Below are 27980 nucleotides of genomic sequence, written 5' to 3'. Positions count from 1 at the left end.
CAGGTCCCCTGCAGCATCAGGATTGAGGAGTTGGAATCCAAATTTTTTATGAAACAATGTCGCAAAGTTCCTCTATCGATTAAAAAAGAAATGACGCAAATCGGTTCAGAAATCTCGGAGATTTCGGTGTACATCGGTAGAAAAACACAACTCCCTTCTTGAAAGTCGGTTAAAAAAGTAGCCTATGTTACACCCTGGTCAATCCTCTACTTGTATGTGAAAATCCTGTTAAAATCGGTTCAGCCGTTCCGAAGATTAGCCTTTTCAAACAGACAGACAGACAAAAATTTTAAAAACGTGTGATTCAGTTCTGGTATCGTTCAAATAACCATATGACCTTAATATGTGGTAGTTATTTCGAAATTACAGACAGACACTCCAATTCTATTTATTAGTATAGATATAGATTTTTTTGAGCTTCCCTTTTTATTTGCTTACGCATCAGTCTGCAGTCTTTACACGCTTTTTTGAAGAATGACTTAGTTTATATCAGTAGTGTGTTTATTAAATAAAATTAAAAAAAAAGGCATTTTTGTCGTTTAAGCAAAATTAGAAATCAGCAGATACTTTTTTTATTTAGAGTTTCTTTTGGACGTTTTCTTGTTTCTGACTGGACGAAACGACGCTTTTCTCGATTCCTAGCGAATGGTTTTGAAATGATAGATCGTACTGTGATCGTGCCACGAGGTAGGTATGTATGATCACAGTTAATGGAAAACTTGCATTGGAATAAAAAAAAAACGTGGTCTTAGAACTTAAGCGGCGTAAAATTGATAACATGTAATGTAAGTAGCTCCTCAACTTCTTTCCAGTAGAGGTATGTAAAAATTATACTGGTTCAATATTATTACGATGACCAAGTCACTGGCATGTGCCGGCACTAAAATAATACACTATACGCAACCTGTCCTACTAATTCGCCGAAAGAGATAAGATTAGGTACTGATAACTCGTATAGGTGCTGATAAACAGACTCATGCAGTGACGAATTAGCTGTTAACAAAATCGGGCAGAAAACAAAGGGATTGAAGAATAAAAAGTGAAGAAATCAGATCAGATCGAAAGTTAAACAAGTTAAAGTGAATTATTGTTAAAGTTTCTAGTGATAATGGTTTCTGTCCAGACGATAGCCACGATTGTGGTGAAAGTGTTTAAAATTGTAAGTACTTGTATGTTAAAAATGTATAGTCAAAAATCAAAAAAATCAATTAAACTTTTACAAGTGCTTTTGAATCGTCAAAATAATCTACCACTGGTTCGGAATGCCGTTCCTACCGAGAAGAACCAGCAAGAAACTCGGCGGTTGCTCTTTTCAAGTATTCAATTTACAATTAAATATTATTGGTTTTAACGGTGAAGGAAAACATCGTGAAGAAACCTGCATGCCTAAGAGTTCCCTATAATTTTCTCAATGGTGTGTGAAGTCTGTCAATCCACACTCGGCCAGCCTCGTTTTCAATCTGAAAGGAGATCCATGCTTAGTAGCGAGACAACAATGGGTTGAGATCATAATGATATGATAGAAAATAGGTAGACCACGTATTTTGAAAAAAAAAAAAATGCTGATTAGGGAGGCTTTAGATACATCTACTCTTTAACATTTTAGAATAGAATATTATAGATTTTTAGTCAAATGGTCAAAATAATAATCACTAGTACGGAATGCCGTTTCTTCCGAGAAGAATCAGCAAGAAAATCGGCAATTGCTCTTTTCAAATTGAAAATAAGCAAGGATGCAAGGTAAATGGCTTGTTTACACGGATCATAACCTGAGTTGCATGAGTGGTCTATATGCAATGTGTACATAAGGCATATAAGCATTAGTATCTTTAGGTACATTGATCGACATAGCTTGAACTGCTGCTGTAGTAGATTTGACTTTACAAAACGTATTGAGTGTGAGTCAGTATACATAAAAAATGATAGATAATTTTTTTTTTCATCGAACAAGATATAAATAAATGAAAAAATTAAGTAAAAGTCGTTAAAATCAGAATTTACAAGCATTAAAACAAACTCACTGATCTATTAAGTACTATGAATAATTTAATGAGTCATTAAAATATCCTTTGATTAATTAGTTAAATATTGAAATAATAATAATATTTAAGTGGTTAGAGTGATTGGTACAATACATAAATTAATAAGGGACTTCTTATGGATGACTAAGATTTCATTCATAATTCAGACTTGCATGAGTAAGAATTAGACCACTATAGCGGGAAAAGTTAATAAAATGAACCTATATTTTAACAAATCCTGTTTATAAAATAACAAAGACTTATTCAGCTATACTTATTGTTACTACACTGAAATTATACTTCGTAAATTAGGTCACTCTAAAGAATCTTTACTAAGCGATTTTAATATATGTATTGAAAGAAAGAAACATGACTCAATTTAGAATATGAGCTTGATGATTTGATGAATACATAACTGAATATGTCTATGGACGCAACAGATTATTGCATGAAACTATAAAAAAAGATACCTATATTTTGGCCAGGGTTAAAAAGATCGGCACCTATGGCCTCATTCTCTATCATGGCGATAAGAACCACGCCTTGTTGAATTAGCGCCGTATCAAACGCTTCACTAAAATCCAAATAAAATCGAACGGACTTCCATATAAGTGCGAATTTATTAACGAGTTCATTATTTACTTCATTCGATCTGTTAACTAGAGTTAATTCACTATTTTTAGCTCGTCTTAAATCTATACTAATCTATACTAATAAATAAAATTGGAGTGTCTGTCTGTAATCTATACTAATAAATAAAATTGGAGTTTCGAAATAACTACCTCATATTAAGCTCATATGGTTATTTGAACGATACCATAACTGAATCACACGTTTTTAAAATTTTTGTCTGTCTGTCTGTCTGTCTGTCTGTCTGTCTGTCTGTCTGTCTGTCTGTCTGTCTGTCTGTCTGTCTGTCTGTCTGTCTGTCTGTCTGTTTGAAAAGGCTAATCTTTGGAACGGCTGAACCGATTTTGACGGGACTTTCACAGGCAAGTAGAGGATTGACCAGGGCGTAAAATAGGCTACTTTTTTAACCGACTTTCAAAAAGGGAGTTGTGTTTTTCTACCTATGTACACCGAAATCTCCGAGATTTCTGAACCGATTTGCGTCATTTCTTTTTTAATCGATAGAGGAACTTTGCGACATTGTTTCATAAAAAATTTGGAGTCCAATTCCTCAATCCTGATGCTGCAGGGGATCTGACCAATCCACGCGGGCGAAGCTGCGGGCATCAGCTAGTTAGTAATATATTTGATTAGTAATTAATATTTATTATTAATTATTACAATCCGGGTATCCTTAAAACAAAAGTGAATAGGCACCTTCTAGGTAAACGCGTCTCATCTTAGACCACATCATCACTTTCCATCAGGTGTGATTGTGGTCAAGCGCTTACCTATAGTGAATAAATATATATATATATATATATATATATATATATATATATATATATATATATATATATATATAAATAAGATGTAAGGGATACTTAAAATACTTGTTTGAATAATTATGTATGATAGTTCATAGTCACACGTAGATGTTAGATTTCTTTGTAATAATGTTCTTTCTTCTAATTTTATTATATTTACCTTAGGTTTTTAAACAGAAATTCATTTTAGATGCTAACATTACAAAACACGTCTTATCTGATAAAAAGAGCATTACTCATAGACATAAGTAGGTATGCTACAAAAATCTATAAAAATTTACAGGGCTTAGGAACGTTTTTTTGTGACACCTACTTCGAATTTATCGCAACCTTTATTGTGACCCACGACGGTTATTCCGTTTTTAACCCCCGACCCAAAAAGAGGGGTGTTATAAGTTTGACGTGTGTATCTGTGTATCTATCTGTGGCATCGTAGCTCCTAAACTTAACCGATTTTAATTTAGTTTTTTTTGTTTGAAAGGTGGCTTGATCGAGAGTGTTCTTAGCTATAATCCAAGAAAATCGGTTCAGCCGTTTGAAAGTTATCAGCTCTTTTCTAGTTACTGTAACCTTCACTGGTCGGGGGTGTTATAAATTTTTAATTTACACTTGTTACAAGTTGATGTTTCTTAATTAACTTTATACAATAATACAAAATGATTTTATACTAAATTTTTTTTACCTTACTTCTATCTTATTATCAAAATAACACTCTACACCAAGTTTAATGGTAAGTATAACAATTGCAGTTTAATATGCTGCCTTAAATATAGGTCTTGAATGAAACATTCGCAAATGAATGGTACTAAAATGTTTGTCTGATTGCAACCTCACGTGTACTTATAGACTTTATTACATATTTCGTAACAGCGTATATGGAACACCATAAATGTGGTTTGGATCTTATCCGCGGTGGTCGATGAGTAATGCGCCTGTTGATGAGCAATTCCACTTGCTTCCAACGCACCATTTCCGTTGTGCTCGCGTTTACATGTTATCAGATCTTTGGAATTTATTTTATCTATAAACGTATCTTTATCTTTTTTCAATTAATACAATATAATAGAAAAATATCTAAGTAATTCCCTTGTTCATATTTTAGTAGCCTATTTAGTAACCCAATAATATGTCGCTACTTGAAATTTCTACTTTCTTTTACCTTTTGTTTATATTAGTTAACTAGATTATTATACCCGCGACTTCGTTGGTCCGCGTGAAATAGGGGTCTTATTTTGAACCAGCTGATGCCCGCAGCTTCGCCCGCGTGGATTGGTCAGATCCCCTGCAGCATCAGGATTGAGGAGTTGGACTCCAAATTTTTTATGAAACAATGTCGCAAAGTTCCTCTATCGATTAAAAAAGAAATGACGCAAATCGGTTCAGAAATCTCGGAGATTTCGGTGTACATAGTTAGAAAAACACAACTCCCTTTTTGAAAGTCGGTTAAAAATGTAGCCTATGTTACTCCCTGGTCAATCCTCTACTTGTCTGTGAAAATTCCGTCAAAATCGGTTCAGCCGTTCCCAAGATTAGCCTTTTCAAACAGACAGACAGACAGACAGACAGACAAAAATTTTAAAAACGTGTGATTCGGTGTTGGTATCGTTCAAATAACCCTATGAGCTTAATATGAGGCAGTTATTTCGAAATTACAGACAGACACTCCAATTTTATTTATTATATATAGATTTTCAAAAATCCTGCCTTAGTGGATGTCTACGTCATAATAGCCAAATATCAGCATGGTCCGTCCAGGAGTTTAAGATGCGCGCTGATAGGATAGTCACCTTTTATATATTGAAAATTCAAATTAATAAAAACGACGAAGACATAAGCCAGTATAATATAATGTGAATATTGTAAATTGCGAATGAATCTCCAGATAAAATCGATTGTACCTACGTATTGATCTATCGGTCGTCACTCCATCACAATAGACCCTCGGAGAGGCAATCAGACCGTGGCTTGTCGCCTTGAACACGACCATTGTGGCTAGCTACTGGAACGTGGTCTATTCTTTATAATGTTGTCGACTTTTTAGAACAAGTGATTATTAAACTGTTACTTCCTTCCTTTCCTTCCCTTTGTCTTACTTTTACCTAGTTTAAAGAGAAACTGATTACGCGAGGAAGCAATCAATGTTCATGTAATTAATGTTTGATCCCATCTTCCTGTCGGCGTCGGCGACAATAATTACTCTTGTTATTGAGATTACAGCTGTCCGGCGCAGGGTAGCTGTGACACAGACTTCTCATAAATTAATCACAGTAATATTATAAAGGAGAAAGTTTGTATGTGTGTGTGTGTGTATGTTTGTTACTCCTTCACGCAAAAACTACTGGACGGATTGAGCTGAAATTTAGAATGGAGATAGATAATACCCTGGATTAGCACATAGACTACTTTTTATCCCGGAAAATCAAAGAGTTCCCAAAACCTACATCCACGCGAACGAAGTCGCGGGTATCAGCTAGTTAGGTATATAGTTAAACTTCGTAGATTTGGATACGTTTTTCACCATTTTCAGAACATTACACTAGAAACATTTATAATTATGACGTGTAATATATTCACATTCTTTGTTTTTTATTGATAAAATATATTTTGATCTCTTAGGTATTGTCAACTTATTGATAAACCAGCCTGTAATAACTCGCAGTAATTAGTTAATAGTTTATTAATTTTATTATTTGTTTTATTACCAGTTTGAAGATTTCATATAGGTATTATAAATATGAAGCCATTTTCATGAGACTCTGAGGCTGAGATCTATACAGCTTACCTACTTCGACTTTGCTCAGATTAAGACAATGTTAAAACAAGACAGCGCTATATCGCTGCTACAACTGTCTCGTTTTATCTGAAACTTAACTCTAAGTAAAGTAGGTAGGTATAATATAGATCTCACTCTAAGTACCTATTCTACTGATTAGCATATTAGTTACCTAGGTTTTCGACTAATGGGCTAATCAATTTCAAAACTCCTTTATCCTCAATTAAATAATAAATGCAATTTGACAGAATAGTTATTAAAATTTAAGCTTGTCGGCTATTAAATGAAATTACTTAAAAATTAGAAATCGGCAAACGCACAGAACATTAAAAATGGTGTCGATTACTTTATAATTATGATTTATATAGGTAAATTAACACTTTGAATCAAATTCAGCTATTGACCTGCTTCTCTAATTCCTAATTTTTATTAGGTAGTTATTATACTTTAATTTTTTACTTAATAGTATGATCAATCAAGAGTAAGAGAAGTGCGTTCGGAGCGCTCTTTATACAAGTGGAGTTTGATTCCTATTTGAATAATAACCAAGACGGGCTCAACGATTTGTTGTTGACAAAATGTGTAGTTTATAGAAATCCGAAAACTACAGACACACAAAGATATTAATTTGTCGAACGAGTCTACAAATTCAATTTGTTTCATTTGGATAAAATTCAAATAGCACCTAATCAAATTATTTGCGTTTAGATTTTAAACACAAGAACAACAGAGACTCGTGCTATCTCGCTCATTATTCTCGCGTATAAAACATGCTGCGTGGGAACCAACCAATAGCGAACGGACGCGCGCTATAATTGGCTGAGATATTTTCGCGCCATCCAAAAAAAAGATTTCTGCGCAGGTACAATTGCATAACTTGTACAAACGTGGTAGACTGGTAGTCCTATACGCTGCTCTGTGACCCATCTCAGTGCAGATGTGGGGAGTGATCAAATGATGGTACTGTTGACTCCTGACCTGCGCACGGCATGACTAACTGTTTTAATTAATTTCGCCCTTCTACAGTACGTGGTTATATTACTAATAAGATTATAATCATCGTAACAGATAAAATACAAAGCAGTTAGCAAAATAACCAATAATAAAAGAATAAATAAGTTAAGTCTATAAATGGAGCAACACAGGAAGGAAATGCTAGAAAGTTAAGTTTAGCTCTCTTGTTTAGCTAAAACATAATAAATCGCTAGGTATCATAAAAGCGAAAGTGCGTTTGTTTGTTGGTTTGTCCCTCAATTACATCGCAACGGAGCTTCGGATTGTCAAATTTTTTTGCATAGGTATAAGACCTAGAGAGTGATAGAGGCTACTTTTTATTCCGGAGAATCAAAGAGTTCCCACGGGATTTTTAAAAACCTAAATCCACGCGGACGAAGACGCGAGCATTAGCTAGTATTAAATATAATTACCGAAAAATTAAAATAGATTTGTATTGTATAGAAGCAGGCAAATAAAGCAAATTAAGCTATCGATTCCTTGTATAAAATAGATATGGATATTTTGAATGACGATAGAACGTGGCGTGTGTATCACTTGTTGATAATGTTGATTTTACAAGTGTAAATTAAAAATTTATAACACCCCCGACAAGTGAAGGCTACAGTAACTAGAAAAGAGCTGATAACTTTCAAACGGCTGAACCGATTTTCTTGAATTATAGCTAAGAACACTCTCGATCAAGCCACCTTTCAAACAAAAACAAACTAAATTAAAATCGGTTCATTAGTTTAGGAGCTACGATGCCAGACAGATACACAGATACACACGTCAAACTTATAACACCCCTCTTTTTGGGTCGGGGGTTAAAAAGGTGATATGTCATAATTTTCTATGAATGGGCATAATTTCAGAGTAAAGACGAAGCTATTGTCAGGTATAGGAAACCAATATTAGTCATTTAAGATTACGTGAATTCAGGGCAATCCTTCCTCTTAGTCATTCGAAAAGGAATAGTTGAAATTATTGCAATAGTTCATAATAATGAACGATTGAAGACATCATATTAGTTTCTTGGTCAAATGGCGAAAGTCGCGATGTCAATGGTCATACTCGCAATTTATATCTATTTGCTTCATTATTGTGGAATATTTCAACTAACTAGAAATGATCTCAAGTATCCCTACAAATTGGACACTAAAAAGTTAAATATAAAACATAGTATTATTAGATATTATTAATTATTAAAAATTTCTAAAACGTCTCAAAAATTAAAGAAAATGATTAAATAATACTCATAGAAAAGCTATTAAGCTTTCGTTGCCTAATATTGTTTATAACTTTTTATGACTAGACAAGTGTAAATTAAAAATTTATAACACCCCCGACAAGTGAAGGTTACAGTAACTAGAAAAGAGCTGATAACTTTCAAACGGCTGATCCGATTTTCTTGGATTATAGCTAAGAACACTCTCGATCAAGCCACCTTTCAAACAACAAAACTAAATTAAAATAGGTTCATTAATTTAGGAGCTGCGATGCCACAGACAGATACACAGATACACACGTCAAACTTATAACACCCCTCTTTTTGGGTCGGGGGTTAAAAAGAGGAATTGCTGAGTATCTTTCCGGCTCTTCTCAGAAGAATCTGTTTTTAGAACCGATGGTAGAGTCCTAGACATTCATGAAGGACACTAGATGAAATAAAATAAAAACTTAATTTTGCAAATTACTAGATGATACAAGAATAAATAATTGATGAAGGCTAGAATATAAAAACATTCCCAACATGGTTGTTCAAAATTGGTGGACACTATAAAGTGTCGTATTTCTTTTGTAGTTCGTAAAAGGTAATGTTCAATGGGCAATTATACAATCGTTATAGGGTACTACATTATGTACTATGTCGTAGATGCCTTATCTATTCCTTATCCTTATCTTCGTGCATACAAGCTCATGTGGAATTTTTATTCTTATGTGCTTAAGGTTCAAAATGGACTTAGAAAATTGTCTTTTTATAATGAAATCGAATGTTTGTTAGAAATATTATTGCAGTGAGATCATGTGATAAGTATTTTTAACAAAATTATTTTCATTCATTTCTTACAGTGATTGTCTTATTTCTCAAAATGATTCTCGTGAATCATTTTATCTAGTATTTCTTTATCTTTATAAACCTATTACAATTTTAGACTTTCTTATCTAATTTCCTTCCGCTTGTGTGACAAATCTCTTAACGATTTATGACAAAAAAGAATAATTTTACAAATAAAAATAGCCTTGATATTACATTTTGATTTTTTCACTTTTAATAATTGTATGCATATAGTCCAGCTGATTTAGCCCACGGATTAACCAAATTAAGTAATTGAAAATACAGGTCTTCAAAAAACAACATCAATTTCCAACTTAGCAAGTCCTAATTTTGAATACATCATCACTAACCGAAATGCAAATACGTACTGTTACATATGAAACGTCTTTACGGCTTATGTTTTTCCTGTTAGCTTAGGCTTATGACCTTGAAAAGCATCTTTCGCAAGCATCAAACGCACTCCACCTTAGGCATCATCGTCACCTACTGTTTCGTGTGTTTGTGGTCAAATGCAAGTCTACGAGTATATAGTTAAGAAAATGTTTGTGTGTGTGTGTTAAGGGTTATCTAACCATCAGAAAAACCAAGATCTGATATCAGTAGACAAACTTATCTACTGTATTTTTCCAGGTATTGAACATAATCATCCTAGTGCTGTATCGTACTGGATTCAATGGCGAGTTCCTGGGGGTGGGAGGAACGTGGAACCTCAACGAAGAAAAGAACCCAGATGCTGAGATCGTCGCTTCAGGTGTCATTGTTGGTTACCTTATCTACACCCTCGTTCAACTTGTCACGTTCCTCTTCGGTACCACAGAACACAAGAGGTTCGTCATTGATCTATAGTGTTTTTCTTGATTTTATTTATTGAATAAAAATAATAATCATTATGTAGCATTAGTAGAGATATTGGTGGCTATTTTCTGAATAAGTATACTTAGCCCGAATCTTTAAATCTAGCGTGGAGCTATTAAAACTTTTGTGAGGGAGATGAAATAAATTATAAAAGCAGATACAAATATAGAGAGATATGATACGTGGGAATTTAAAAACAGTTGGAAGTCGTCGTCTGCTAATGAAAGCCAGATAAATCTAAGAAAAAAGCTTATCCCAGAAATATACCTAATAATGTCTTACTACAAAATCCTTATACTTAACTATCCTATACAAGACACGTGTTAGAAAAAGATTTAAAATCGTTCGTTTATACAAGAAACATGAGCATGAGAAATTAAAAAAAAACATACTTATTTACTTTTTCAGGGCATTATCAGAGATTGTGATGAACTTCATCGGAGTGTTCATGTGGATCGCAGTAGGAGCAGTGGCCCTACATTACTGGGGTGGCTACCAAGGCGAGCACCAGTTCCAGTTCGTCTTTGCCGAGAGACAGGCAAGTATTTTTTTTTTTCATCATCACTGGTCTGAACTTCGAAAGTTTCAATTAATATAATACAGAGCCTCGATAGCTCAACGGTTGAGGAGCGGACTGAATTCCGAAAGGTCGGCGGTTCAACCCCACCCGTTGCACTATTGTCGTACCCACTCCTGGCACAAGCTTTACTCTTAATTGGAGGGGAAAGGGGAGTATTAGTCATGATTAGAATCCATACTAATATGGCTAATATTCTTTAAAAAAAATCTAGACGTCACTTTTTTCGAACTTCGAGAGTTGTTATTGTACATACAAATTGAGGAAAACTTACGTTACAGTGCAGTAGACGTTCTAGTAATGATTTTTTTTTCTACTACACCTAAAACAATCCATTATCAAGTAGAACCTAAAATTGGTATCTATATATTATGGAAACGGATAGCCTGTGTGATTACATACAAAGGCAGACATTATTGTATAGCAAATTGACAAGTTTATTACCTTGCAATAATTATGATAGCTGAGATATCCAGTATCTTATTTCTGGTTCAGATTACCGGGCTTCGCAGGATTGCCGTTCTAAAATTCCTCAAATATTTGTTCATGTAAACTAATCCTAACTATAAAAATAAGGAAACTTATCGTTTTGCATCGATGATCACGTCAATTGCAATTAACTTCAACAGTGCAAAAACTGTTAATAAGAATGATAATGGGTTTACTATTAGGCCTACTTTTTTTAAAGCTAATTGTACCTAATCTTCTTATTTGGTGATTTCGCGAGATTTTTCAAAATATTTTCTCAGTTTACTTTTACCAGAGTTAATGAATATAATGGTCTATATAATGGTTTCGGAAACTACAAAGTTGGACCTTCTCGAGGCCGTTAGACGTTATGAAATATGAGTCTAGACCTCTGAGCCGATACACTCAAAAAAAAACGAATGTTCAAGACCGGGCAAAGAGGGCGCCAAATAGGAAACGGACTCTACCTTGATGAGACAAGGCAAAGAAGATAAGTAGTGTTGAATTGGGGATTCTGTATCAAAATTGGTGGGGATTTTGGATCACTCTCGCTACGCTCGCTCGCTTCGCTCGCCGTGATCCAAAATCGCCACCAATTTTGATACAGAATTCCCCAATTCTAAACTACTGTCCTCAACAACACATTAAATAAATGGAGTGTAGCTAAATCCAAGCAAAAATTAATCAACTATCCGTATTTTGAACAAACTATTCACATGGTTTAAGAACGAAATATTCATTCTATTTGCACGAGCAAATATGTTGATAAAACTAGATAGGTACTAAGAAACCTTGAATTTTAAAATTACTCTTCAAATGTAATATTTTTACAACATGAAAAACAACTATTTGGCTATAACAACCTACACCAAATATTGTGTTTTCAATACGAGTATAATCAGTAAATTAAATAAAAGAAGCAGGTATATGGAAATTAAACAAGCATATTTAATCATCTAAAACTTTATTATTCATACACCACTTTTTTAAACAAGTTACATTTTTCAGCGCACAGATGGTCGGATGATAAACACAACTATATATGTCAGAATGTGAATTATACAACTCATACAATGTTAATAAACGAGGACATCCTTTATCTTCTAAATTATGTACGTTAGGATTACTTAATATATCTTTTAACCATAACTGCTTTTCAAGGCCTTTACAATAAATATCATTATTTTTTAAAATATCTATTAGATGGTATTTATAGGTCTCGTAAGGCACGATTCCCTCGCTCCATAATATTTTTCTATTCTTTTCAATCCATTTAACTTGTTTCTTTTCTGTGTCTGTTAGCCATTCATAGGGATATGGTGGTTTTATTAACAAAACTTGAACTCGATCACTATACACTATAGCAATCTCTTTAGGCAGAAAGTAATTTTGATCATTTTTAAAACCTTGAACGTCCACAATAATTTTCATGATAGTTTTCGAACAATGTTACTCAGCGGCCTATACTCCACAAGACGATCGTTTATGATTAAACAGTAAGCGCTGGTATTGCTTGGAATTTCCTGAGACGTTTCTATTTCCAGACGAACATCAACTGGACCAGTTTTTAAATTTTCATTTTGTCTGGAACAATCTATGACAAATAAAGGCGCTATTTCTTTAAATGTATGAAGATCAAGCAGTGGATCAATAGGAAGGTTGTAAAACGACTGACGAAACTTGGTGTACATGTCGTATAATATACTGTATTTATTTTCCTCAAACTTGAGATTTAAAGCATCATACGGATAATAGTGGGAATTCAGGAATAATGTGACATTGGTTAATGTACAATGATCGAATATTGTGCTGTCTCTGTTTTTAACATTTTTTCTATTAGTTTGCAAACCAAATATAACATATCGAGGTTTTTCTAATTGAGAAGCAGTCTTTAACGCCCATGAATGTTTGGTAGTTTTTGGCAATAATGGATATTCATACAAATCCCAATTTCTAAATGCTATTTGTACGGGATTATCTTTTTCTAATTTCCTTAAAAGTATTAATCTTTGCTGATCTGATACTTTAATATGTGGTACTCGCCATTGGATTCTCTGTATATCAATGTCTACAATATCATCGCTACCCATGACAACACTATTTATGTTAGTACTACCTCTGTTAAGTATGAGTTCATGTTTACAGTTTATTATTATTTTATTGTAGTCTTCAGCAAAACCTAAAATCTTATTTAAGGGTATCAAAGCATTAAAATTTCCATTTTGATTTTTAAATCCGTCTATATTCCAACCCCAAGCAGCAGCCGCTTTACTGTCACCGCTATTCATTGAAATGAAAGATTTTATGGTTGTAGTTATTCCAGCATTTCTAATACGATCGATTTCAACACCATTCATTTCGTATCGGATATCTTGAAAAAGAAATGCAATTGCATTATTACTGAAGTCAACACTTTTCTTTTGAACTTTGCCAGCTTGATCTTTATGAGTCACCGAAACTTTTCCTTCAATGTAAATGGAACTGGCTGATGGTAACACGTAAATATCTTGCTGGTGAATAGGTATCCGAATTTCATCATTTTCATTGAAACTGTTATTGTATGGATTATATGTATGAACCTCATAACTCTCGATAGAGTTATCGAATTCAGGTAATTCGTTGATCTGAAGGAGGCTCATACTTTGAAGCCGAGGGCTTTAAGAAATTGTTTATTACTCTGATGAATTTTTTTATATACTCTAACACGTCTTCTTTGTTTTACACTTTCCTTGGTAATAACTTTCTTAATAGTTGGGTTATACTCTTTATAATAATTACTTTTGTTAAATACGATCATTTTGACTTTTTCAAATGAAGACACAAAACAATAGTTTCGCCCTTAAAATTTATATTATTGCCTTCCAAATCCAAAATTTTTATTGTTATTGATGAAATTATCTTTCTTTTGACCGGAAAATATATCACATTACTTGGAGATTCTATAAATCTATGACCTGGAGGAATGTTTGGCACAAACTCATAAATAATATGTGAAGGAGAACCGTTAGTGTACGAACTCTGTACAAGATCACATTCGATCCTTATGACAGACAGTGGTAGAATGTTAACGGATTCTGTAGATTCATGCCATTTATTTGCTTTTAGTTTTTCGTTAGAAAAACCTAGCATAGGTCCAATACTATTTTCTGAATTAAAGTTTATAGTTTCAGTACAGTACAAAGAGCATGTCATTGTATTGATGTTAGATTTTATTTGTAATTCACAATTTTCAACTCTTTCTTTTAGGTATTCATACAAATCTTGTAAATCGTAAGCACCTGGTTGAATAAGAATTCTTTTTTTCTCTTCTCCATATTCAAACACATTATTATTATAGTCTACATTTGGAATTGAATTAAATGCAGAAAAATATACTAAGCCACACTCATATTCGTCTTCCAAAATAAGAGGAGGGGCGTAAAATGATTCTAGAATAGATTTTTCACCCACGATCGTGAGTGTAATAGACATGATGGTTAAATGAGCTTACATATTTTTGTATCATCTATTTATTTTCAATTTTTATTCCAAAAATTAATAAGAAATTTGATACATAGATGGCCACAGTTATAAGAATTAGATCCTTGATAATTGTCATAATTATAATTAATATTCGCTCCCACATATTTTACAAATTCTTTAGGCGGTTTCAAATTACCATAACTATCAAAGTATTCAATGTAATTATTTATTTTTGCATAGGCTACCCAATGAGTTCCAGGATTTTGAGAGCTATCTAAGTTGATGATACCACACTCTTTTTTAAAAGGATATTTTGGAAGTTCATTTCTCATAAATACACCTCTGAAATAAGGAATATTTTTTGAAATTTTTAGAATATCCAAGTTACTTAGAGCACGATTAGGTAGCCGCCGAATCAGTTTTTTTCCTTTGCTGTGTATATTCCCAAACCATTACCATAGGGCTTTATAAATAATCCTTTTCCGATACACAATGTTTCCATCTTCTCGTTATGTCTCTTTAGTTCTTGAAATTTTTTTTTCATTAAATTAATAGCATTGACTGCTTTCACTATACTAGCAGTACCACCCGCTAAGCTGCCCGCGGCAGACAATCCTGCAAATATGGGGACTAGTGGCAAAACCCCACCTGTCTTTGGTATGGGTATTATACGCGGTACATTAACTGAAGATGTCGCTGCTAATTCCTTAGCAGCAGCAAGAGCTAATTCGATTGCAGCTTTTTTGCATTTAGGTTTCAATTTATGGATATGTTTTTTCGCGCGAGATACAATATCCTTAAAGCTTTTCTTAAAACCAGCACCAGAATTACTTGTTTTCAAATTGTTAGATTTTCTTCTCAAAGTCATTTTACGCTTGGATGGTTGTTTCTCCATTTTTAATAAAAGAGAACTCTGCTCAGTATCGTAGATAATAAGAGACTGAAAGTTGTTAACATAAAATGTGTTTATAAAAGATTTAGTTTATCTATCCAACTGTTTTCACTAGGCGGCAGACCTAACCATTTGACATATAATTTATTTCCTTTTGTTTTTAAAACCTTTTCAATAAGATATATATCAGGATGTTTTGTTTTTTGTAATTCTTCAGTATAGAATGATCCTAAAATAGGTCGCTGTCTTGCATCTTTTAGAAGGTAAGTAATTGGATGAGTGTTTTGAACTTGAGCTATATTAAAAATTTCAGTTGACCAGTTGGGAGTATATCCTTTGTCAAAAGTTCCTTTGTATTTGCTTATTCTTACATAATCTCCAATTTTGAATTTTGAACGTTTCTGCGATGGTGCTGATAATTGTAGTAGTCTGTATCTTTTTAGTATATTTTGTTTATTCTTTTCATTAACTTTATCTGGAGCTGTACCAATTGTTCTGTGAAATGTGGAGTTATATTTTTTCATGATGTGCTCGAGGGTTCCATCATTCCATTTGTAATTCCCTTGCAAGCTAAATTGCTTGTACATTTTAGTTTTCAACGTTCTTATAAATCTTTCTACTATTGACGCCTTTTTAGTGGAATAAGTGGAATAATGATTTATACCGTATTTTTGTAATAATTTTTTGAAACAACTATTATAAAATTCTGTTCCTAAATCAGTTTGTAGATTTTTGGGAACACGACCTTTTTCTAGTAACTTACTAAATGCTTCAGTCACAGTTTCTTTATTTTTAAGTTTAAGCGGATATGCCCATGCATACTTTGAAAAAGCATCGATGACTGTTAAAATATATTTATATTGTGAATTATCTTTTGAGAATGATTGCATATCAACTAAATCGGCCTGCCATACATCATCAATGTCTTTAAGTATAACATGTCTTCGAGGAAAATTTTTCCTAACATTTTTATGTATTTCATTTACTACACTATCTTTGCTCATTTTTTGAATTTACGACTTACACCTTCTATATTCCTTTTTAGACTATTTATTTCTGATTTTAACTGCAACAATGTTTCCTCTACTGTTTTTAATCGTATATAGAGCCCATCTAAGAATTTGTCAACATATAGTTTAGTAGCACAGTCGTTTGGGTCAATGGGTGTACCAACATGTTTGATGATTTTATGTTGAGCATCAAAGATATTTTCTAAGGCAGAGCTATCCATTTTCAGTTTCTTGTGTACATGATGACCAAACTTGTTGACATTCATGTTCAACAGTGTTTATAGAACTAAGCAAAAATGTAACCAGGTTTTATTTTTATATACTTATTTTATTATACCAGCTTCTTTAAGTTCTTCAATTATTGATATAATCTCATTGTCATGACTAGTGTTGCCAGCATCTTTTGAAGCAATTAAAATTTTCAATCTATCTACTAACTCATTCGGATCATCCCAGTATATGAAATCTGTATTTTTTTTCAAAGTTTTAAGAGTTGGCATAAAACCACCTTGTTTTTTTTCTTTTAATTCACTATCAGTAAAGAGAGGTTTCACAATTTTAGTATATTTTGTCCCTTTATCGCCTTTAATCTGATTCGTAGGGTTATAATCTCTCCTATGTGCACTAGTATTGCATAAAATATCTTTATATACTAATTTATCTTGATCAGATACAATCTTTACATCTGGTTTACTCTGAAATAATAATTCTGCCAAACCTGGGGTTACTTCATAGGATCTATTTCCTATTTTAGCCATCATATTTTTGCTATGAGCATCACCATCTGAAAATGTTACTTTTGTATTTCCAATCATTAAATTACTATTTTCATTACGTACACCAAAAGGTACATTCAAATTATAGATTTCATTGCTTTTTTCAGGCGTTGGAGATGGAGTATAGAATTCTTCGATTTCTTCAAAATTTTGGGTAGAAGTTATTGGTTTTGGTGTTACATAATTTTTATCATCATTTTCTATGTTTTTAATTTTATCAGAAGTTGAAGGTGAACATGTATCTGGTAAATCATGGTGACTATTGTTTTTATTTTCTTTTTTTTGCAATACTATGGATTCTAATGGATCCGTTATGGATTTAAAAAGTTTGCGCCTTTTTAGTTCTAAATCATCTTCTTCTTCACGCATTTGTTTTGCTTTCTTTTTGATGGTTTCAATTGATTTAATTAATTGTTTCTTTACAACGGCTTCCATTTTTAAATTAAATATGGGTAGGTATTCTTACCAGTGCTCTCATTTGACTGACTAAATTTGTGTCTCGTATGTGGTATATAATTGTAAAATTGTTAGTCGAATTTCACGAATATGTCAAATGTTTTTCTGTACCGACCGTTATTTAGTTCGCAATCTTTGTTGATTGATAAAAACATAAACGGATCTTTCCAAATACTTGCACACAATTGTTTAAAGACATGCCAGCTCATATCAGAATTAACATGTTCCTTATATATATGTTTTAAGTTTATATCATCTTGCTTGAAAATAATTAAAAAGTTAACATTGTCACGTATTAATTGCTTAGGAATTTTTGAATATGTTTGGGTCAAGTAAAAGCAATCAATTTGTTTGTGTCTGCCCATCGAAAAATAATTTCGAATATTAACTTGATTTTCACAAGTCACGTCGTCAAAAATGAAAATAGAATTTCTTAAGGCTTCAGTTGGCGAAATAACTTCTTCACTATTTTTGAACATAATAAATTTAACATCTGGAGTATTTTGAAAAACTTTTTGTAGGAAACAATATTTAGATTGAAAAGTGGACTTTGAGTAAATATAAACATTTTGGAATTTAAGTCCATTTTCGTGCAATAATAAGTTTATCATAATATTTGTTTTCCCACAGTTGGAGGGTCCGCAAATTATGCATCGAATTATGTTTGGTAGAAGTTTACTATGTCGGCTAAAGCATGGTGGTGGTGTTTCAACATCTATATAATTTATTTTTAATGATTCAGCCTGTTTTATCAACTTCATATTACTGATTGATGATAATTTTAAAAATGCAACTTATTAAATAACTTCATATTATTGCTAGTTGATTTAAATTTTAAGGTATTGCTTGTAGGTATCACATTCGTGTTTCACTTCGCACTTGTCTAGCGCACTATTATTTGTCGATGATTATATTAAAATGTAGGTATACATTTTAATTTAAACCTTGTGATAATAGTATGAAATTGAAATTCGTAAGAACTTAATACTAAACAGGTTCTAACATGTCGCTAGAGATTGCATAATGCGGACGAATGTCATACAAGTATATACAATTGTTTTGAAAACTTGACTCCATAGATTTGTTACTAAACAATTTTCATTCCCAGATCTTCTCACGCAAGGAACTCACTCGCTTCTGGTTAGTGAAAAAAATTACTTATATAATATTTTGACTGTATTCTTTTCTATTTTAGAATTTGTTTATTGATATTTTTATAAATGTTGTTTTATTGTTATATTTATAAAATTTTGTATTTTGTTACAGCATCATGTCGGACTTTTATTTCACGGATGACGAAAGAAACACAAGTATGAATAATCCATTTTATGGAGCTCAAGACTTGGATGCTATTTTAGAAAGAGAAGAAGAGAATAGATTGAAAGCTTTACGTGAGCAAAAAAATAATGAAACACTTGAAAATAACACCAGTTTGAAAACCATAAAAAAGAAAAATAAATTGTCTTTAAAAAAGAAGCTTCCAAAAATAGATCATGTGATTTCACCAGCTCCAGATTCATCTTTTGTTATACGGAAAAATAAAGCAAAGGGAAGCCACATTATAAAAATTGAAATACTTGAAATTGATAGTAAAGAACAGGAGAACAGTGCAAAGACTAATTTGAGTGTACAGTACATAGTGAGTGATAATTATGACAATATGATGGATGCTACAGAAGATTTAATTAATAGGATTATACAAAAGCTAAGTGTGCCTGAATAGTTAAATTTAATATTATTTTATTGTTATTTTGCGATTGTAAAAATAAAAAGCATAAATGAGTTCTAATTAAAGTATAAAGTATATTTTATATTTTCATATCATGCAAGTAAGTTGTAGTCCGAATATTTTCCATTAAGTAGTAAGTTTTTATAATACGTTAATCTTATGTTAAGTACTAAGTTTATGAAGTAATGTAAATAATTGGTTGAATTAATAAAGGGAATATAAAATATGTTGTGATTTTATTTGAAATAAAACACTGTGGTAAACTTAATCAAATTTATTAAATGCTAAATTACCATTAAAACTAATATTAAAATTAGACACATAAAAATTTGTAAAATACATAGGTACTTAGCATAATATTTTTACTAAAGAATCGTGCTGTAATGCCCCCAAGGCAAAGTTTTAAAATCATTTTCCATTATTTGCCTTTTATTATCATCACTATTTAATACTAATTTATTAATTTTCTGAGTAAAAACCTGATGATTTTTTGATCGTATGACAAACATATCATCTCTTATATTTTCATTGCAAAATAAGGCTTTCTTATATTTCTCAAAGTTTAATTTTTTTGTCACAGGCTTCGTGATACCCTTTGCTTTACTGATAGTTTTTTTCTCAGAAAGTAAACAATATAATTTTGCGCGTAAACCAACAAATTTAGAAATGATTTCTCCTCCCATTTCGTCTTTAAAATATCCAGGTATTTTCATATTAGCTTTCGGCATATTAAAAATATTATCATCTTCAAAATTGCTAGTATCAAAATAATGAATGTTATCTTTCATATCTTCATAAAAATCATCAGTTTTTACAAGATATAGTAAACTATCAGTATCCGTATAACATAACTGAACATTATTTCCATAGATTCTTTTTATGACCGAATAATGAAAATGATACAAATGCGTTTTCGACAGTTCAAGAATCGTGAATCCAATATATATTGGTCGATCTAAGACAATTTTTGTTTTTTTCAATTGAATAGCTACTAAGTTTTCAGAAAAAATTGATAAACTGTGAAAATGTGGTGCACTAATATATTTTTCCGCTCCATTCAATTTATTAGTATTATTTGTAGTATCTCTCCAAACGTTTACTAGTTTTACGTCAACCTGCTTCCTTTTGTTTTCTATCGTTTTTCCAAAAATAGAATTATTCTGCTTTTTAAAAAAGTCTTTCTCAAAATCAGACTTGGCATTTTGTCTGAGACTTGTGTTTAAAAAAATATAAGGCTCTAAAAAGTTGTCCTGATAAAAAGATAGCACTCTGTATATTTTTAAAAGCAATAAACCATTCTTTAAGCATTCTTGCAAGTGCATATAATGAATAACAAAACGATGTTTATTATATAAATTTGCCACCAATTTTTTGCTTTGATTTTGAGCAGGAGAATATTTTTCCGCAGCAAATGGTAGGTCTGAATGAGCATCATGAATATTATCCGGATAACATAAATCTACCTCGAGAATATATCCACACTGACTTTTTTTAGAAATGTTCCTTACATCAAAATTTTTAATTTCATTTTCATTTAAAAATTTAAAGTCACGCATTGGCATTTTTTGCATCATAGCAAAACCGTAAAGGTTAACACAGTCTAAATAAATTAAGTACGTACTTGACTCATTTTTATTGTAGGATGGTAAATATTTATTGTTTGCTTCAGCATATCTCAATGAACACTGGGCTAAACCACCTCGAATACCTTTTTCTAACATCTGATACATATCCACATCAGAAATCAAATCAAGCTCAACTTTAGTATATAACAACATTGCGTCCCAACTTAAAGATGGAGATGATACATAATAGCAGGGGTCTAAATTATAATAGTCTAAACTCATATTTCTGAACTTTTCAAAAACGTCGCATAGTAATAAGACATCGCATTGTAAGTATAAATCTGTATACTCTCCTAAGTTTTTTATACCAAAAGTTTTCCATATTTTTAAAGCGTGTTCGTAATCCTCAATGGAAATATTTTCACCTGTGAGTTTATTAAAAAAAATCGAATGTTTTGGTAACTTTGTTTCATTATATTTCTCCCATGCATCCATATAATCATAACAATAGACACCCTTTTTACAGGCCAAATTTAATAAGTGTTCATCCTTAATAAATACACGCATATGCTGAAAATCATTCGGATGAAGACTCTTTGCCAGTTTATCCAAACCCGAACTCAAAAAATTAAATGAATCGATAAACTTCAGTTGAGCAGCATTTGTTTTATCAATAGGTAAAAATTTTGTGAATGATATATATTTTTCTTTAGATTTTGGTATCAAGCTCGTTTTTCCGGTAATTTCTGATAATTCTTTAATAAATAAGTGGCAATCATAACCACTCAAGTTATGAAAAATGATCGGTATAAACGTACATTTTTTTGCATTTATGTTACAAGTGTTGTGAGCAGGGCCTCGGTATTTACCTGTAAAATGGTCATGATCCTTTACTATTATATCATATTTTTTAAACATTGTTTTACAGATGCAGCAAATTTTTGCTTCATTATATGAAGTCAACTCTTCGGTAGTAAGAGGAAACATTGGATTATTTGTATTTAAAATACCGTGCAATCTTTTTACATCTCGCGTAATGCTTTCAACAAATTTTTTACCACAGTTTGGTCCGCGATAGCTTACAAAGTCATTAAGCTCAGGTTTAGAATGGCAACATATGTAATAAGCGAAACAAGATGGTTCATGTGTTTGTATATCTTCAGTATAAAGAGATTTATTTTCGTTTGAATATTTACAAAGCAAGCTCTCAAAATCGCCATATATCACGATAGGAATTCTTTGAGTTCTCTCATAGTTTGAAAAATGCAACTTACTACCATCTTCTGGAAGTACAGTTTGTCTTTTAGCACAATCGTGATTGTGTAGTTTTTGTTCATTTGCGAAATATAAAAAACATTCATCACATAAAAATATTTTAGACTTGTGTTTTGTTAATTGCCTTCGCACAAGTCGGCCAAAGTCTTTAATCAAACAGTAATGGGCTTTGTCATTTTTAGTAATATATAATAAATTAACATGGGTAAGTTTTCGAGCTAAAGTCACATACAAAGGACCTGTAACTGTATTATTGGCTTCTAACCCATAAACATTTACACTAATAGTTGGATTGTTCTTCTCAAAGGTTTTAATATCTTCAATTCCCGGAGGAAATGTCATATTTCTTATGTCAAAAAGCAATGAATAATGAGGATATGATGAAACTCTATTGGAATTAAGTTTTGTAGGATACATTTTAGCAGCAATGCACCATAAAAAGCAACAATCATCGAAATTATGAATATTTAGACATGATTTTGTATTTCTTATATGTGATGGTAATGCCAAATATGATCCACCTTTCAGAGGATTATATTTATTAATATTTATCTCCAAATGACTGATAGAATCAATTGTCCAACCAGATTCTGACTGTTCGAATTCTGCGCATTTGCAAGTTAACTTTTGAGCACATTGTAATAAAAAATTATCAATATCAGTACTTTGGACTATAATACCATATTTAGTACTGAAAGATTTAATAGACTTTTCAAAATTTTTTGGTAAAATATACGAAACAAATAACTCGAAATTTACTTTAATGGCAGTGTGTTTCTTTAGAGATATATTTATGATCTCGCGTGTGGTTTTAAATATTTGTGAAAAAAAACTCTCTGGAACTAAAGTTGTAGAGGTCGGATTTACTTTGTAACTGATTATTCTGTTTCTAAAAGCCGTTTTTATAATTTGCACATTCTCATATCTAGATTGAAATAAACTATTAGATTTATGAGTATTTGTTCTGTTATGTGACGATATAGATGTTTTAACATAAAGGTTACACTCTTTGCAGAAAAACATTTTCAATTTCATAGAATTGCTTATCTTGTTTATCTATTTAGTATCTAGTTTCTCAGTTCTGGTTTTAATATTCTGCGTATAAAAAATCGGTAAGGAAATACAGCTAAATAATAAATCAAGCTATTGGCTAATAAACAGTAAACAGTTATTAATAGAATGGAAGTAATGCGATGTTTCGATATCAACATTCAAACATGTCAAGTATCTAGTTTGTATGGTTCTAGTTTCTCAGTTCTAGATTTTAAATTTTGGATAGTTATGAGATGACTGTATTAAAATAAAGTAATCTAGTTATTTTCAGACAATGTGCAGACTTAGTAAGAGTATAAGGGCTGTAAGTATCACGTTATTAATATCCCAACTTCAAATCTTTCGATATGAACATTTAGACATTTTTATTTAATTTTATATGGTTCTAGTTTCATATGGTTCTAGTTTTTATGTTTCTAGTTTCATATGGTCTAGGCTTTGTATGGTCTAGGTTTTGTATGGTCTAGGCTTTGTATGATCTAGGCTTTGTATGGTCTAGGCTTTGTATGGTTTAGGCTTTGTAATTTCTGTAAAAAAAACACGTTAATTTAATTTTATATGGTTCTAGTTTCATATGGTTCTAGTTTTTATATTTCTAGTTTCATATGGTCTAGGCTTTGTATGGTCTAGGTTTTGTATGGTCTAGGCTTTGTATGATCTAGGCTTTGTATGGTCTAGGCTTTGTATGGTTTAGGCTTTGTAATTTCTGTAAAAAAAACACGTTAAAAAATATTTACAGGCACAAACATAAAGATAGTAATTTAATTGTCATACTTATTATATACAATATGTTGCAGATGAAATATTTTTTGAATTTATTTATGAAAATAATTTCTAAGATTTACAAAATTTAATTTACAAAATTTATCTTAGAAATTATTTTCATTTGCAGGGTATAAAATGGGCTGAATATTTTTTAGTTCAGCCTTACTATCATCAATTAATTTGGTGAGGGACTTCCATACCACCGAATTTAAATCAGTTGCAAGTTTTAGTGTGCAGATGGCATGCTTCCAACGCTCATTGTTCGCGAGTTTCTCCACTTCTTCAGAGTTGTAGACGCGCAGCTCGAAGTAGTAGCTGCCTTTCTTCGATGGGTCTGATTGGGATGTATACCCCGACGCAACGCGCCGACTGAGAAAACTTCTCAATTTCGCAGCGCGCACTGGCTTGCTAGTAGATTCATCCTGAAATTGAAAAATATTCAATTTAGTATCATCTGCGATAATTTCAACTCTCTACCTATTATGGTTCATGAGATAAAGCCCGCTGACAGACAGACGTCCGGGCGGACAGCGGTAGCTTAGTAATAGGATCCCACTGGTACCCTTCGGATATGATCCCTAACAAAATAATAACTTTAACAAACTATATTCATAAATTTATATACAGACCAATTGCCTAACAACATTCTTATTGGGAAGTCTTTTAAAAGCTTTAATCCAATAAAATATAAATAAGACAACTCACCTCAGATTCGGTAATAAACCTCCTCCGCTTAACAGATGGACTCGTAGGTGTATTTGGAGACGTTTCGGGTTCAGATTCCGATCCGCTCGATTCGAACGGATTCTTCGGAGCAGAAGAAGTCACCTCCTTTTTCTTGATCGTCTTCTTCCGCTTCACCTCACGTTTCTTCTTAAGAGACTTCGATGTTGATGGGGGCTGCACCAAAGCGATGGGGTCTTCGTCTTCGTCAAATGGATTGATGAAAGATGAAGAGGCCCTGAAAAACAATTTAAGTAACTATCAACATGAAAACTCCAAATAAAAATTCAATAGGTACCTAGTTGCTTAATTCAAAAATAAACATATAAAATAAAAATACTTACATACTTTATTTCGACTGTTGTTGTCGTCGTATCCAAAACTCGGAAAGAAAGGAATGGTGACGCTTAGGATCGACCTATTTATACGCTCGAATTCTAAAACCTCTTTCATAATAAACGAAATGGATTGAAATAAATTAGATTTAAACATTTGCGCATGTAACTTTAAACACTAAATCATCACAACATAAAACTTATATTTGCGAAAGTAATCAGACTAGATTTATACATTCGTATGAACACTGTCTTACGTATAAATTATTGCCGCATCAGCTATAGGTGTTCGATTTTGAAGCATGGAAGACGCTGTTGTTTATAGTTACGCAGTGAATTGAGATCTAACCGTAAAAGGAATGGTATGCGTCGGACTCGCGATAGTTAAAATGTTAAAAGGTTATACATTTTACTACTTTCCATAGGTAGGTATAAAATTTGTGAAAGGTCTAATAATATTTGCTCCTATTTGATGCTTCAATCTTCTTCCTTGCGAATTTGATTTAAAACTTGAGTGGAAATCCTTTAATTTTCGACGTCAAAAAATATCCTGGATCCGTCTCCAAGATGTGAATTGTCTGTGTATCAAATTTCGGCAAGATTCAGCCGTTAGTCTTTAGTTTAGACAGACGCCTTTTTGCATCACTAATCATACTTATTATAAATGCTAAAGTGTGTCTGTTTGTTTGTTTATTGGTTCGTCCTTCAATCACGTCGCAACGGAGCAACGAATCGACATGATTTTTCGTGGGTATAGTAAAAGAACTGGAGAGATATAGACAACTTTTTATCTCGGAAAATCATAGAGTTCCCGCAGGATTTAAAAACCTAAATCCATGCAGATGAAGTCGTGGGGGCATCAGTGAATTTATTATATTAGTACGCATTGTACGTATTTTTTTCGTCCATTAATCTCTATTTATCAAAGTATTTATAACAATCGAAATATATTTAAATAGCGGGAAATGTGTCTAAATTCATCATTAAAGAATTAATTTTCGATAAATAATAATGTATGATAAGCTTGCACACCTTACTAGAAATCTGCTATAATATATTTTTACTAATAAATCTTTATCCAAAATTCATTGTTTGTAGATCAGAATGGAGTTAATATATCCTAAATATCCTCGCTATGCAACTCAAATCGCAAGATTGCGAAGTTTTGATACCTGGCCTCAAGATTTAAATCAAAAACCTCAAGAAATGGCTGATGCTGGTTTTTTTTATACAGGAGATAGTGATCGCGTGATTTGTTACTTTTGTGATGGCAGGCTCAAAGACTGGGGCATCGAAGATCATCCATGGTCGGAGCACGCACGCTGGTTTCCGTCCTGTCCCTATGTTTTACTTGTGAAGGGTGAAACATACCTACAAAGTGATAGCAAAGATGTTTGTGGTGCATCAAAAGTATCTGAACAATTTGTAAATAACAATATAATAAGTTCTTTTGCAGACAGAAACATATTATGTGTTGAAAATATTAAAGAAACACTTTGCTGCAAAATTTGTCTTGTAGAAGAAGTAGCTGCGTGTTATATACCATGTGGTCATGCTATAACGTGTACTAAATGTGCTTTATCGTTGGATAAAATGTTATGTCCGATATGTGGAAAAGCAATCGTTAATGTAATACGAATATATTTCTGATGAGCTATAAACATTTAAAGAGTCTACCTTTATCCAACCTATTATAAGTATGCGCAAGCCTCGAATCAATCGATCGAAATTCATACTAATGAATACAGCAATGCCGGATCAAGCAGAAACACGATCAATATACAAAAATAATTTGAGCGCAACAAATCAAATGGTTAACTATGCGAGAGCAAACTTTTAGACGTAAAATTATCATGCATATGGGCTCGTTCGCATTTCTTATGAATGCCGCAGTCTCGTCGAACTCATCGTATTATATCATCCACTGTGCGGTGCGGGCGTATGATATAGGATCCGCAATAACTAGTCATTGAGGATTTTGTCTCACTGTTGATAGTGATTAATTGTTGCTTGGATTTAGGAATACTCCATTTATTTAATGTGTTGTTGTGGACAGTAGCCTACATTGGGGATCCTGTATCAAAATTCATGGGGATTTTGTATCACGGTGAGCGTAGCGAACGAGCGTTAGCGAGAGTGATCCAAAATCCCCATGGATTTTGATACAGGATCCCCAATTCAACACTACTAAGATAAATTAAAGTGTTTTAAGAGGGGTCTCTCCGTCACTCGCTTCATACAAACGTAGTTCCAATTTCATTTGAATATTAAGCAACCTAAGTCCATGTTTTGCAGACATATTCTAGACACTAATATCTATGTCTGTGGTTTTCCAGATTTCTGTTAAAATATTCGGTTTCAAAGTTACGCGGTCTTAAAAATTTACATACAAAGCTTTGAGCCCCTGTAATTTTAAAACTACATATTTTTAGAAAAATCTAAAACACCACAGGCACAGATATTAGTTTCTAGACTATGTCTGCGAAATTTCATGGACTTTGGTTGCTTAATATTCAAATGAAATTGGAACTACGATTGTATGAAGCGAGTGACGGAGAGAGCCCTGTTAAACACGTTAGGTACCTAGTCTTACACTAAAATGCTTGTTTTTCTTGCAGGTTGGCTTAGCAGTCGGTGCGTTGTGCGTTATCCAAGGGGCTGTATACCTTCTCGACACGGCGTTGTCCGCTATACATTTCTCGAAAGAAATGTAAAAATTCTATTTTTATCAATATAGATGTATTTTGTATTACATGA

General features: G+C 32.4%; 2 protein-coding genes across 2 annotated transcripts in view; one reads left to right on the top strand and one right to left on the bottom strand.

Moving 5' to 3' along the window:
* Positions 1-27980, bottom strand: part of LOC123872039 (adenylosuccinate lyase) — a 64496-nt gene that overhangs the window by 2614 nt on the left and 33902 nt on the right. The gene's annotated exons all lie outside the window — the stretch shown is intronic.
* Positions 966-27980, top strand: LOC123872044 (protein snakeskin). The gene is made up of 4 exons (XM_045916179.1): positions 966-1159; positions 9913-10109; positions 10546-10675; positions 27842-27980. The coding sequence occupies exons 1-4, from the start codon at positions 1109-1111 to the stop codon at positions 27935-27937; spliced, it is 474 nt and encodes a 157-aa protein (XP_045772135.1). The 5' UTR covers positions 966-1108; the 3' UTR covers positions 27938-27980.

This window comes from Maniola jurtina, chromosome 14 (assembly GCF_905333055.1).
Source record: "Maniola jurtina chromosome 14, ilManJurt1.1, whole genome shotgun sequence".
Classification (NCBI taxonomy): domain Eukaryota; kingdom Metazoa; phylum Arthropoda; class Insecta; order Lepidoptera; family Nymphalidae; genus Maniola; species Maniola jurtina.
Note: the sequence above shows the minus strand (reverse complement) of the source record. Positions and strands in the feature narration are given on the sequence as shown.